Below are 15987 nucleotides of genomic sequence, written 5' to 3'. Positions count from 1 at the left end.
AAAATATGGGTCATCACTTTGGAATTAAAGATATAACTGGATGAAAAAATGTTGACACTCCAACACAGGGCGGCACACAGTAGGTATCGACAGGCAGACACAGCCAAGGCCAACTAATCTATCTAGTGCGGCCTTGGCACAGCACGTTCTGTTAAGGCACATTCCAGCTGAAGCGGAGCATGTCCTGTTGCCTCTTGAAGTTCCGAGCTCCTAATGTTGCGGAACAAGTGAATGTTCTAGTCTGCCCAACCCTAGTCTTATGGAGACGATGGGACAGGAAAGGGCTAGGAGTGGGAAGCGGCCGTCACCTTAATTAAGGTACAGCCCCAGCATTTGCCTGGTGTGAAAATGGGAAACCACGGAAAACCATTTTTCATTGATACTGGCCGCACTTAAGCGACTGCAGCTATCGAGCTCGGCAAACCCAACTATTCACCAGATTGCTAATACCCTAAAAAAAAAAAAACCACCACGAGATCAACATTGCCTTCAAAATACAGAATACCAATCAAAATAACGCAGTTAATTTAACTAATAACCGCTATTCAGGCTCTGGTATTTACAGACTCAAGTGTTCAGAATGCAATTTTCATACATTGGTCAAACTGGATGTAGTTTTCAGACCAGATATTCAGAATATTTTAATGCTCATCTCCGCGATGAGTATTCACATGAGGGATACAGGTCATCAATTCACGACAATAGAACGGGATGAAAAAATTATTTAAAAAAAAAGGCAGACTAATGACTGAATTTGAAAGCTTATACATATTCTTGGATAGACAATTTAATAAAAACCAAAACTTAAATGATGTAATAGACTTAAAAAACTCCTCTTTATGAACAAATTTGAATTTGAATTCTACTTCAAAAATTGAACTTTCAAGATGGTATTTTTTTCAAAATCTTTAACGCGAAGTCAGTAAATATTCCCACCAAGCCGACAGACACACTTCTGTCAACTCTCTTCCACACACAACTAACAAGCCTATAACTCTGCATTCCCAAGCTTAACCCCCTCCACTAAGACCTCACGGTTACAACACGGGAAGTAGGAACTTGGCGACTGCCAGTAGTCATAAAACTCTCAATACGAACAGATAACATCTCAGCATTCTAAGGGGTAAGTTTTAATACTTTTTGATTAACTTCACTAGTCAGTTTCATCCTTTCATATAATAATTCTTAATAAATAAAATTCTTTAATTACTGAATTACAACAGACACTTGGCATTCCGTCCACTCACATCATCTATCAAAAGTTTGATTGTTCCCTTTCAACTGGCTCGCTTGTATCAGCACGTTCCAACATCAACAAGCTACGCTAATTGCACCTTTATTTGTCTACAAACAGTCTACAATGATGGAAGATGGCCCAGTTGAGTTCATGACAACTTTAATTACATTGTTTGTTGTTTAAAATTTAAGTCTTGAACTCTTCTCCAAGGATTACGTCAAATGTTAATACTTCAATCGTGTACATATAAGTACATTTGATACAATCAATTTTTAATCATAGCTATTGCTATAATTTTGTTAATTCAGTACATTACCATAATTTTACATTTCAATTCTTCTATAATGACCGCTTATCCAATTTTAAGTGTATAGATGTATAATCTTAGTAAGTTATAAGTTAACTTCCAATCAGGTGTCTGATTTAATCTTGAGGAGATACAATGGCTGATGATGGCTCCAAAGTGAGGCGAAACATGTCCTATTTCATCTAATATAATAAGGATAAAATCCTAAAATATCTTTAATGTATTGAATTGGATAAACAACAAACAATTGATTATTTTAGCAAGTATAATAACTTTCAATATGGATCTACAATGATATTAATCACTTGCAACATACCACTTAGTTGAGCAGCTCATCTTGTTTCTCCCACGCCTTCCCAGCCCAAACTTTGCAACATTTTTGTAACGCTACTCTTTGGTCGGAAATCACCCAGAACAAATCGAGCTGCTTTTCTTTGGATTTCTTTCCCGTTCTTGAATCAAGTAATCCTGCTGAGGGTCCCATACACTAGAACCATACTCTAGTTGGTGTCTTACCAGACACTTATATGCCCTCTCCTTTACATCTTTACTACAACCCCTAAATACCCTCATAACCACGTGCAGAAATCTGTACCTTTTATTTACAATCATATTTATCAAGGTCATTTTGCAGTCGCTCGCAATCTTTTAACGTATTTATTACTCTGAACAGAATAACATCATCTGCAAAAAGCCTAATCTCTGTTTCCACTTCTTTATTCATATCATTTTTATATATATATAATTAATTAATTAATTATTTGCGTATGGACCCTGTTGGATCACGCATTACATTTATGATTCGCCTTTCTAACAGACCATATTGCTTTCATTCTTTCGCTGTGTGCCTGTTTTCTTTCTTCTGACCACTTAGTCCCCGATCTTTTAGGGACTTCATTCTCTGGCTCTATGTATCTTGTGACGGTAAATGTTTCTGTCCACTATTTCTGATGGTTCTATCTGGGCCTTTTCCAGATCATTTTTGACATCTTGTATCCATGGTACGTTCTTCAGTTTTTCAGTGTATGTCAAAATCTTGAGGGTTAGCCTTGAAGACGATAGTCTGTGAACGTGTCCATAGAATTTCAGTCTTCGTTTCCTGACGTCTGCGGCAAGGTTAGACAGTCTTTCCGTAGCTTTGCGTGATTTGAGTCTACACCCTTCTTCCTTTTTATCTGGACCTAGAATTTTCCTCAAGATCTTCCTTTCCTCCTTCAAGATGTTTTCCAGATCACCTTTATTATTAAGAACCAAGATTTCACTTGCATACAGCACTTCAGTTTTAATCACCGTATTATAATGTTTGATTTTTGTATGTATGGACATGCACTTCTTGTTGTAGATGTCACGGGTTCTCCAATATGCTCTTTTGAGTTTTTGTAATCAAACTTTCTGTGCTTCCTTTTCCAACCCTGTTGGTTCTAGGATCTCACCGAGATATTTAAAGTATGGAACTCGTTTGATGTGTCCATATTTTGTTTGTAATTCCTGAATGTCGAATTTAGTGCAAATAAACTTGGTCTTATCGAATGAGATTTTAAGTCCAGTTTTCTCAGCGCATTCCTTGAGGATTTCAATCTGTTTGATCGCTGAAATTTCACTGTCTGTCAGTATCGCTAGGTCGTCTGCGAAAGCTAAACAACTGACCTTAATGTCATCGTTCTTTCGGCCAAGTTGAATGGGTTTCCAGTGCTTCTGAACTTTTAATTCCTTCTCCCATTCCCGAATGACTTTGTCTAGAACAAGATTGAAAAGCAGTGGTGACAGTCCGTCACCCTGTCGCATGCCGGTCTTAATGGCAAAGGGCTCCGATACTTCACCCATGAATTTAACTTTTGACTTTGTGTCCGTGAGTGTTTCCTTGACGAGTCTTAATATCTTTGGGTCAAGCCCTTGTTCTTCTAAGATGTTAAAGAGAGACTGTCGATCGACCGAATCGTACGCTTTCTTGAAGTCGACGAAACTACAAATAATCGGGGAGTTTCGGGTTGCTCTATATTTCAGTATCGTCTTCAAGTTAAAAATTTGTTCAACACAGGACCGCCCAGGTTGGAAACCGGCTTGATATTCTCCAATTTTGTGTTCAAGCTGTTCTTGTACTCTTTGAAGAAGACATGCGGAGAGAATCTTGTAGGTGACTTGAACGAGAGAAATCCCTCTGTAGTTATTTACATCGGTTTTGTCGCCTTGCTGCATTGAGGAATTCCCCTCTTAATTACTACAGAGTCAGATAAAGGTTATTCTACTCCAATTCTCTGAGTTCTATTTTCTAGAAATATAGTCACTCTTTTGTCCAGTCCAATTGCACTCATTTTTGCCAGTAGATTCCCATGAACTACCCTATCAAATGCCTTAGAAAGGTCAATCGTGATACAGTCCATTTGACCTCCTGAATCCAGTATATCTGCTATATCTTGCTGGAATCCTACAAGTTGAGCTTCAGTTGAATAACCTCTCCTAAACCCGAACTGCCTTCTATTGAACCAGTTATTAATTTTACAAACATGTCTAATATAATCAGAAAGAATGCTTTCAAAGCTTACATGCAATGCATGTCGAACTGACTGGCCTGCAATTTTCAGCTTTATGTCTATCACCCTTTACTTTATACACAGGGGCTACTATAGCAACTCTCCATTCATTTGGTATAGCTCCTTCATGCAAACAATAATCAAATAAGTACTTCAGATACAGTACTATATTCCAACCCATTGTCTTTAGTATATCCGCCAAAACCTTGTCAATTCCAGCTGCTTTTTTAGTTTTCAAATTTTGTATCTTACTGTAAATGTCATTGTTATCGGTACATTTTAATACTTCTTTAGTATTAGTCACCTCCTCTAGCTGGACATTATCCTTGTAACCAACAATCTTTACATACTGCTGACTGAATACTTCTGCCTTTTTAAGATCCTCGCATTCACACTCCCCTTGTTCATTAATGATTCCTAGAATGTCTTTCTTAGAACCTGTTTCTGCCTTACAGTACCTTAAAGTGCCTAAAAGTACCATACTCTGGAGATGGCTCAATCACTCTCATCTTTGCATATGCCCCCAAACCTTAGATGCTGATGAAAATGTTGAAAACCAGTTTTACGACCAGACCAGCTAACCTCAACCATCATGATTGCTGATAACATGATACAGGCATGAGATCTCGAGTTTAATAATCCAAATTGTAGGGACGTTAACTTCTAATTTGAAAAAATTCCACATGCATTGGTTGGGATTTGAACCATAGCTGCCCTACCCTCCTGTGTTGCTTCATATAATCCTAGCACTAAAACCAGTTCATACACACCGTTTCATCCATCAAGTTTATTCCTAATTTAGCCTTTACCTCCTCAGAGCAGGAGTCATGCTTATAACACGACATAAAATTTATAAATTTTATTTATTTGTTTTAAAAACTATCAATTAATGAAAACGAAGCAATTTTTGTATCTTACTGTAAATGTCCTTGTTATCATAAGTAAAGTTTAATACTTTTTAAGCATTCATCACCTCCTCTAGCTGGACATTATCCTTGTAACCAACAATCTTTACATACTTCTGCGTTTTGAAGATCTTTGCATACACACTCCCCTGCATATGCCTCCCAGGATCTACCCTATCAAATGTCTTAGAAAGGTCAATCGCGATACAGTCCATTTGACCTCCTGAATCCAGGATATCTGCTATATCTTGCTGGAATCTTCAGTTGAATAACGAAATGCCTTCTATCGAGTGATTGAGTCATCTCCAGAGTATAGAGAGGAGCGGAGAGGAGAGGAGAGGAGAGGAGAGGAGAGGAGAGGAGAGGAGAGGAGAGGAGAGGAGAGGAGAGGAGAGGAGAGGAGAAGACAAATAAAATGAAAAGAAATGGAAACTTACAGATTCAGCATCCTCCATCCATGTGTGCTTTCTATCCTCTTCTTCCACACCATGTCCAATAATGGTGCGGACTAATACTTGACAACAATGTACAGAACCTGATTTTTCGGCTTCAATGGCTTCCTTCAGCCAGTGTTCACGATTTATCTCAACACCATTGGAACTCAATGAGGTGATAGCTGCAGAAAATGTTAAAATCAGTTTACATATGGATTGAAGAACATTAAAAAAAATCAGTTTACATATGGATTGAAGAACATTAAAAAAAAATCAGTGTACCAGGTAGTCAACCAGCCCCTTGCCATCTAGTTTTATGCATCCCGCCACTTTTCCTACAATTCTGAAATACATCTATCCCTCTTCCTCAGCTGGGAGATGAGTAGTTAGGGGCTAGAAGACAGCAGGAATAGTGAGCACCACTATTAGTTCATTATGGGTACCTCCAATGAACCTGTAAAACGAGCACTGATATGAAGAACCTTACAACAGGAGGTACACAACACCCACAGAACAGGAGCACATATTGTATAGGATGGGAACTGCAGTAATTCACATGGCTAGGGCGCAGTGCGAGATGTGATAGTGGACAGTGCTAGAAGGTTCAATTCACATGCAAGCTTTTTTTTCTCCCTGGCAATTGCCTTGCATATGGTAAGGTTGCACACTAGATAGCTTCCACAGAATGATTTGTTTATTTGGCCCTGTATAAGTGGCATAGAGTATGGAGCTGGGTTGGTCAAGGATCAAGAGGTGATGGTCTGTGGCTAGGACACAGACAACTAATTAGCTATGTCACACATGTTCCAAGCTTTGTAGACCACAGATAGGGCAAAGTGTGCCGTATTGCAACGATAACAATATATGATGCGGATAGGTATGTAGCAGCGTGAAATACCCTTCTTTGAAGCAAGTCACAACACAACACAATGCTTATTCACTGCCTCATGATGTGTTCAGCAACAAATATGTGGATTTGTTACTCATCTATGGAGAAGCTAAACAAAATGCCTCGCCAGTATCAAGAATGCCAACTGTATAGACGACAACCAACAGGTATGGCATTTCAGAATGTGGAAAGATGTCAGTGGACTACTGCGTCCCTGGGAAGGACATGGCCTATTAAAAATCATCCCATGATGTCAACTCACAATGAAGAGGTTGCGTTGGACGCTATCCGGCATAACCCTCCCACTAGCACAGCGACCATCTTATTTATGAATGAAGCGCAGTTCCACAACAATGAAACCATTAATTGCCATAATATACATTACTGGAGTGTGGATAATCCCCATTGGGTATGACAGGCAGCTTTTCAGGTTCAGTTGTGTGTGAATGTATGATGTGGCATTGTGGACGATCATCTTATTGGTCCTCGTTTCTTTGAAGGACCTCTGACAGGAGAATGCTATCTGTGGTTTCTCCAAGATGAACTACCACCATCTTGGAACATGTGCCACTCCCTGACCACAACAGGATGTAGTTTCAACATGGCGGAGCTCCACCACATGCGGTGGTGGTCGTTGGGAACAATCTCCATGCAATGTATCCTGATAAGTGGATAGGAAGGGGAGGATCTGTCCCCCGGCCCGCCAGACTGCCTGGTCTTACGACCGGGGGATGTTTTTCTGTGGGGCCATATAAAACAACTGGTGTATGCATAGGAATCAGCAAATTCTGGACACTTTAGACAGCTCATCACCATGATCCATTACACTGAAGATGTTGCGACAAACCAGATGGTCCTTACAACATTGAGCGCAATTCTGTATCGACCACGGGCGTTGCCAGTTCGAGCAGGTGCTGTGTTAAACGATGTAAGTAACTGAAATCATGTCACATTTTTCCTAGCCTCTTCCAAACCAGTTCCATACCAACAGACCTTTTCAGAGCAAAAAAAAACCAGTTTGTGAAAACTATTAAATATGTAACCTTGCCACATCCCAGGCAACTGTATAAAAAAAAATCTTGCGTGGGATTTGAACCTCCTAACCCTCGAGCATTGTTCACTTTCTGACATAACATCAGCCAAGGGAGGGATACATAGTGGCACTCATGATTCCTGCTGTTTTCTAACCCCTAACCACACACCTAATTATATTATCCTGGTTTAGGGAGAAGGACCAACATACTTCAGAATAGTAGTAAACATGGCATGTTGCATAAAACTAGATCACAGGGGTGAGTGAACTGTCCGGGATATATACATATTCATTCTAGACACTTATGCCTTTAAGTATTCAATCTGCAAGCCTCTGTGAATTTACTAAACACCTCCACAATCTTTTATTTGTAACTAGGTCTGTGGCCTGGTTTAGTTCCATACATCTTTCCTTTAAATGATTAGAAACTGAGTCTCACCATCATCATCTTGGCTTCTCTTTTCTCCTCTTATCCTCCATGACCACATTTACTGTTTTTCTAGGTAACCTGTAGGCTCTGTGCGTTAATGGGAGAAATGTGCCACTGTGTTGCGAGTGGCGAACATTGTACATAATCATGTGTCACCGCGCAAATATCTGCTGTAGTCTCAACACGTGTTGCAATCGCCGACTAAAAAATAACAGTGGGACTTTGGAGTGTTTTATGTGACTGCTATCAGCCTAATTCTTCTAATCTTGCAGTAAGTGGTCATACTTTCAAGAAAAAACAGTTCGCAGGAAATAGCAACAGAGTAATAATGCCTAATGTGATAAAAGAAATATTGATTCACTAGATACCCTACCATTTCACAAAAGGCACCGTAGTGATTTATGTATCAGTAGTGGTGATAATGACAATGTTCGTGTACACATACAACAATGCTGTCTTCAGGAGAAAAAGAAGTTTTGGCCTTATTTCTAATACGATATCCTGTTAGCATTGTCTTTTGACTTAAATGATGCTATGCTAATGTTTAACAAATGGGTCTCAGCAGGAAAGCTACACGTGAAAAACTCCACACTAGAACAGATCATTGAGTATGTCTATCTTGGCAGCTTGTAAACATAAAAGGGGACTTAAGACCGGAAATCTTCCGACGCATCAAAATAGGATTGTAAGCCTACAGAAGAAATTCTTCAATTTTCAAATCTAACATGCCAACCCACTTAAAGAAAATAGTCTTTGACCAGTGTTCTCCCTGTACTGACTTACGGTTGTGAAACCTGGACATTGAGCGAGTTTGTTAATAAAAAACTTAGAACAGCCCAAAGAGCTATGGAATGGTTTATGCTAGGCTTCACGAAGAAAGACAGGAAGAGGAAATGTATTCGTAACTGCTAAACCCATACTAGCACAGAAGTCCAGCAAACGCTTCCCATTTCCATTAGCTTCCATATCTTCCCCATACTTACCAATCACCCTTTCGTATCCTTCAGTTCTATTTCCAACTCTCACATTGCAATCGCCCATTAGCGCTATTCTATCCTTGCTGTTGACCCTGACCACGATGTCACTCAATGCTTCATAAAACTTGTCAACTTCATCCTCATCTGCACCCTCACATGGTGAATACACGGACACAATTCTTGTCCTAATTCCTCCAACTGAACAATCTACCCACATCTTTCGCTCATTTACGTGCCAGCAGAAACTATGTTGCGTGCAATGGTTTTCCTGATAAAGAGCCCTACCCCAGACTCTGCCCTTCCCTTTCTAACACCCGTCAAGTACACTTTATAATCTCCTATCTCTTCCTCGTTATCTCCCCTTACCTGAATATCACTTATTCCTAGCACATCCAGATGCATCCTCTTTGCTGACTCAGCCAGTTCTACGCTCTTTCTTCCATAAGCCCCATTAATATTGATAGCTCCCCATCGAATTCCATTTCGTTCGCCAAGTTGTTTCCAAGGAGTCCCTCGCCTGTCAAATGGGAGTGGGACTCCGTTACTCCCATAGATCCGAGGCTTGCTTAAAATGTTCTGAGCTCGGTAAATTCATGAAGCAGGATGCTACCCTACGTACACATAGTCCAAGTGAGGATCTCTCCTCTAACGGGTTATGGACCATCGATGGATTGTATAGTCCTAGCCGCCTGAGCACAAGGAGGGCCATGACTCAGAATATGTCCGAGATGCCCACTCCCATTCCATAGCAACTGGTATCCCGACTCCCAGGACCACTTACTAGGCCACTCAGCCGTTGTCCATGGTTCACGAACTAGGATGTGACTACAGTAACCCACACCATGAACCATTTCTTCTTTGTTTAGTGTATATTTTTATTCCTTTTTTTTTTTTTCTTTTTTGCAAGTTGCTTTACGTTGCACCGACACAGATAGGTCTTACGGCGACGATGGACAGGAAAGGGCTAGGAGTGGGAAGGAAGCGGCCGTGGCCTTAATTAAGGTACAGCCCCAGCATTTGCCTGGTGTGAAAATGGGAAACCACGGAAAACCATCTTCAGGGCTGCCGACAGTGGGATTCGAACCCACTATACTGGAAACTGGCCGCAATTAAGCGACTGCAGCTATCGAGCTCAGTATTTTTATTCCTTGTTCAATAGTATGTTTTTTACAACTAAGTTATAGTGTAATATTTATATTTAACTTATGTGTTCGACAGACTGGAAAGCTTTTAAGTTACAACCCTGTGAATGGTCTTGCCCTCGCATCTCAAGCGCGGGAAGAGAGACATTGAACAAGGGGAACAGATTAGAAGAATTTTTTCCGATAAAAAGGCAGAGGCTTGATGCTGGACCAATAGATATTCCTGATTTTGAAACCGCATGTGCATTATCAAAATCTCTGCACAATGAGAAAAAAATCAAAAACACTTAAAGTTGCCTTTGAAAGATTATTTACATTATATTTCTGTATTAATAGTACCAATGATAAAGTCCACGTTCGTAGTGTAATGATTAGTGCTCTCTTAATTCCGAGTGCGCTCCTGCCATCGTTCCTACCTGTTTATACCAGCGATCATTCGTGCTACTTTCATGTCTGTTATCTCCAACTTATAAGATATCCTGAGTGCACTCAGCTTTCACTCCCATACAGCAAAGTTGGTCTGAAAGCAGTTCGGTGTAAAGATAGTTTAGTCCAGGAGCTAACATCTTTCTTGCAGGATACTGTTGATCGCAACTGCAAGCACAAAGCATTAGCTATGCTGCACGCTGTTTCAATATTTACTATACTACTATCCTGGGGGAATACACATCCTAAATAACTGTTCCAGCTTTGTATTCCCAACCTGACATCTAATTCTCTGAGGTTTCTTACCTACTTACATCACTTTAGTCTTGGAAAGGCTAATTTTCATTTCATACTCATTGAACCTATATTCAAGTTCTAAGACATTAGATTGCAGGGACAGTCTGCCATTAACCCTAAGATTGCTAGGCTCTCTTGTAGATTCCCATACATAAATTGTCAAGCTATTTTGCCTGAAAATGCAGGGTCTTTTTATTTTAATAACTTGAGATATATTTGATGTATCTGCCTGTTCTTCTTTTTGTTTTGAAGCAGAAGGTTTTTTCTACCAAAAGTATGTGGCTTTGAACATTTAAGAAATAAACCTTTTTAAAATATCCTAAATTTTCAAAATTTTTAAGTTGTCTTCTCATGTTTCATTATTTTGAGCATAATAAGTAAGTACTAAATAGATTTTATTTACAAATTCACATTGTGGGCATAAGAATAGTTTGGTAGGTGACTAAACAGACAGGGTAAAACAGCCTAACACAATTATAAGAATAACAACAACAGATTAAATGAAACACTGCAAACAAAATAGGACCTGAAATTCCAGTGTTTATTTTTTTAAATAACTAAATAAATATTTGATAATTATACCGGTTTTAAGCATTTTTTAACAGGGAAAATCTCCTTAAAACTAAAAATTTCACAAATTTATGAATTTCTTCCCTTTTTTTTTTTTTTGACATGGTAAATATGGACTAAATATATTTTATGCACACTTCTGATATGAACATAGTCTAGTGGGTGATTGCAGGGCAGCGAAAAATGGCCTAACATAGTCAATCAGTAACAAATTAAATAAAAATTACAAAAAAATCATGGTCATAACAACATATGAGAAAAAAAATATCTTATTTACAAATACAGCTTGAAAGGTTGAATACAGTGGTTTGATCATCAAACAGTTTTAGCATGAGTGTTCCCTTACGCAGATAGGGTGCAGGCCCTTTTTGCAACCAATGCATGCAGTTCATGAATGCCTTTTTTGATCTGCGGTGGAACACACAGCACAAATTCTTTCCTGGAAGTGTTTCAACTCCAAGGACTAATCGGGCTCCAAGTCAATTGTCACCTCCACCTGTGCTAACTACAACTTTTCTTTTAATGTTAAACCATTCTTTTGATAATGCCTCAATTACATGTACTGTATGTTGAATTTCAGCCGGGTCATAAGTTTCTTGTTTTCTGGCAAATTTTCTTTATATAATATATAAGCATTCAATAACACCCTACCAAACACATTGAAAGCCACTTTCATCCATAACTTCAAAGTCATCCTTTCATCCAGATATACATACAACATCATATCATTTGAATCAATTCCACCCATGTATTTGTTATATTAAAAACAACATCAGTTTTTTTTTTGACAGTTTCTTGTTGATTTTTCTGAAGTAGTTGCTGGAGAATGTGTGCTGAGATGAAGAACCTGTTTTTTTTCTGAGATTTCTTCACCCTGAACCTACAAAGGTATAGAAATTTATCCCTAAAAACCTGAATCTGACCTACTGAAAACTTCATGAGCAGTTGCTTTGGAATAAATGTTCTGCTTTTACAAATGGTTTCAGTGAAAAATGTTCCAGCTGAATACAGAAACTGTGCTAAGGGAATTGAAAATAAAAAACAACATGAAAACCTCTGTGTAAGTAATTACCAAGATTTAGGAGAGTGACCAAAACATAATAACTTAACCCATTTTTATTTATATCTTCTTTTTCAGAAGGTGACTTTGCTCCTTTGTATACAAAGAAAGCCAGACAATAGCCTGATAAGTTAGAAGGCCCTAACTCTAACTTTTTCCAAATGCTTTTTTAAAATTTTTAGCTTTTCCAAATCGGTGTACAAGAATACACCTTTTTATGCCATTAGAAAGCCCTAAATACAAAACAGTGTTGAGTTATTTTGAATTTTATATTAGCCCTAACTCCAGTTTGAGGTAGGTTTCGATGAAAGAAGGCCCTATGTAACAAAAACATATTAAAAACACCCTAAATCCACAAAGAGTTAGGGCCTTCACTCTTCAAGTTAAGCATTCTATCAAGGAATTAGGGCCTTCCTTCGTAAGACACCGCTGTGGGATTTCCTGGTCCAGGAGGCAAGACCTTCTTTCATCACACCTGTCAATGTGACTGGCCGTTTTCTCAACAGCCTAGCTGGAGTGTCTGTTGACAATCCCATTGTTACTTTCTCCCTTTCTCTATTGTAACACACTGAATGCAGTTCAGTTGTTCTCTTTTATTTACTTGTTCCATTTGTAAGTGTTAAAACAATACCTCATTTTCATCAAGCAGGCTCTGCTATCGCATTAAGACCGATAAGATAGCACTAGGGCGAGCATTACATCATGGTCAGGAGAATTCCTTTCAGTCTCCATGCAGTGGAATCTGATGGGTCATGGCCTATTTCCACTTTAGTCAGGAAGAGTGAGTTGAGGTGACAATGTGCTACTTGTAATTACAGGAGATATCATACAAAAAGGAAGTTCTATTAAAAGAGTTTTTTGTTTTTTTTTACATGTGAATGCTCGTCATTTGCCGGTGTGTGAAAAAGTAGTGAAGATCAAGTAAGAACGAAGTGACAGACATCATTCTGGCATGGTTGATGACACCCCATCGCCGGTGAGTCATCAATAATAAATACCAAGCATTCCGCAGTAACAGTTGGCATACATGCCACTATAAGAAATGTAAATGAATGGAAGTAACACAAACAGTACGTTGTTGTTGTAACAGAAACATTCACCTAATAATGCTTTCTCATTTAAGCAAATAGTAACAAAGTTCCTTGTGTTGTCACAATTTGGACACAGCTGACCTTGTTTACTGATTAGGCCTACATTTGTATGAGCTGTGGCATTGTCTGGTTCTTTTATATGTAACGAACAATTAATATACAGTACCTTCAGGTGTTTGTTGTTCATCTAGTCAGTCGATCTTTTACATGGGTTCTGACGATCATGCATTTAATTTCAGGAACCACAATCAATGTCAGATGACTATGTATCAATGAAAACGAACAAAGATGAAAGCACATTGATTTAAACAACACTGGAGGTTATGGTTCCATCCAATTTTGAAGAGCCTATTGAAGTTGAAAATGATCCAGTATGAAATGAAATAAAAAATTGTCACGATGGTAAAACTTTCAACAATACTGTACCTCCAGAAGAAAAAAATGAACATCATCATCCTGGTTTCAAAAGAGAAACAAAAAGAGTAAGGAAGAAACAAAGTACAACTCCAAAAGAAAAAGCACAGCACAGAATCAAAAAGTTAAAAGAAAACCACCTCCCACGTGATCCTTGTGGTGACAAATGTTATTACAAATGCAGCACAATATTTTCGGAAGAGTGGAGAAACCAATGTAATACTGAATTGCGGAACAAAAATTTCACTGAAAGACAGGACTTTATCGTGATGTGTGCACCCAAGCTCCCGGTGAAGAGACGTCAGGGGTGAATCGGAAACTAGAAACAATTTGTTTCAATACTGTATCTTTTTAAATGACAAGGCAGCGAAAGAGTCAGAGTGTGTAAATAGTTTTTTCTCACTACTCTGGGTTTTATAAAGAAAATAACTTAGTTATTTACGACACTTTAACATCTGTTCACAAAGATACTATGACTGGTATGACATCATGTTCGACTCACAAAAGAGGAAAGCACCCTAATCGTAAGAAAATTGACAGGAGCCTTATTATAAATCATAGAGAGAGCTACAACCCAAGTATTGCTCACTACAGAAGAGAACATGCGCCAAATCGACGACACCTTCTAAATGATGTGACTATTAATAGGATGTATGATGATTTCATATGAGCCAAAAACTTTTGTGACTGTTCTTACGATCTGTATAGGAAGGTTGTTAATGAGCCAAACATATTGTTTATAAACCTTGGTCATGAAGATTGTGTCATGTGCTTCAAGTTCAAGAAACATGACAAAGACCACAATCGGGAAAAAGTATCACCAGACTGTGAGACTTGCATTAATTGGAAGTGCCACATTGAAAAGGCTGAAAAAGCAAGAGACCTCTATAAAGAACACGCTAAGCAGCAGCCTTCTACTGATACCTGTTACATTTGTGCTGATTTACAGAAGGTGATTATGTTGCCACGGATGGATTTCTTCAAAGAGGTTGTGTTTACCCGAAGAATGGTTGTATTTAATGAAAGTTTTGTTCCTATCGGTACCAAACAGAAGGCTAAACCTCTCACAGTCTTGTGGCACGAGGCAATAAGTAGAAGAGAAAAAGAAGACATCTTAAATGCATTTTATGAATTTTGCAATCATTTCAGAGATGTAAAGCATATCTGTATTTGGCTGGACAATTGCTCAGCACAAAACAAAAACTGGACTCTTTTTACCTTTCTGGTGTATCTTGTAAATTATTGACCACAGATTTCTGTAGACACCATTGACATTTTTTATTTTGAACCAGGTCATACACTTATGGTTGCTGACTCCTTTCATCATCAAGTTGAACCGGCTATGAAACAGTGTGGAAAGGTTTATGATTTCCAGAATTTTGTTAAGTGTGTTCAACAAGCAAACTTGGAAAAGTAGACATCAAAGAACTTAGTGTTGGGGACCTTTTCGCATGGAAAGACTGCACCTCAAAACAAAAAATTACGCATCGAGGTGACAACATAACTTATCTCACAGATGTTAAATTAACTGTATTCTACTAAACATGAGGAATCTTGTTGAAAAGTGTTGAACTTCTTGCAAGCTAAATGCATCAAAAACTTTCCCATCCCTGCAAAAATGGACAAAATACGAGGATTCAATAAGGCAAAGAAAAAAAGAAATGTTGAAAAACTTTGCCCCCTTATGCCATCTAACCGTCGTGGATTTTGGTGGAGTATTGAAGAATCAGAAGAGCCTGACTTACTACTAGCTGACTAATGACAGACTGATCAAGAACAAGGTTCATATATATGTAAGCTAGTTTTATGTGAATTAGAAAACTGAAAATTATTGAATGTGTTCTTTGTACTTCATGGTATTACACAGTTTTTAAATGTTACTGTATGCAAAGCTATTATTTAGGGTTTGTAAATATGATAATTATGACAATAAAAAGGTCCACCTTCCATACAGAGAGTAAGGACTTTTCGAGACTGTGTATTACAGCACCAAACTTTAAAATAAACAGCCCTAAATCCATTTCCTCTAAAAATAAATATTAAACAACTATATTAACAGTATTACAAAGTTGGGTACATTAAAAAGACGACTTTTACACATCAAAAGCCTTTTAAAGTAACAAAACTGTGATGCATTCATAGTTTTACTTCCCACCTATCGTGGTGCTTATTAGGCAGATGTTGAATCAATCTAGAGTGTGATTTGCTACCTATAAGAATCTAATCAATGCTGAGTTGCTGGTG

At 38.3% G+C, this 15987-nt stretch overlaps 1 protein-coding gene across 3 annotated transcripts in view; it reads right to left on the bottom strand.

Moving 5' to 3' along the window:
* Nucleotides 1-15987, bottom strand: part of Prp6 (pre-mRNA processing factor 6) — a 323443-nt gene that overhangs the window by 155755 nt on the left and 151701 nt on the right. For all 3 annotated transcript variants that reach the window (XM_068225312.1, XM_068225311.1, XM_068225313.1), the window contains exon 13: nt 5418-5596. In XM_068225312.1, coding sequence (XP_068081413.1) covers nt 5418-5596 — 179 coding nt within the window. The remainder of the gene's footprint in view (nt 1-5417; nt 5597-15987) is intronic.

The sequence above is a fragment of the Anabrus simplex genome, chromosome 1, assembly GCF_040414725.1.
Source record: "Anabrus simplex isolate iqAnaSimp1 chromosome 1, ASM4041472v1, whole genome shotgun sequence".
NCBI lineage: Eukaryota > Metazoa > Arthropoda > Insecta > Orthoptera > Tettigoniidae > Anabrus > Anabrus simplex.
The sequence above is the reverse complement of the archived record's forward strand: the minus strand, read 5'-3'. Positions and strand labels throughout refer to the sequence as shown.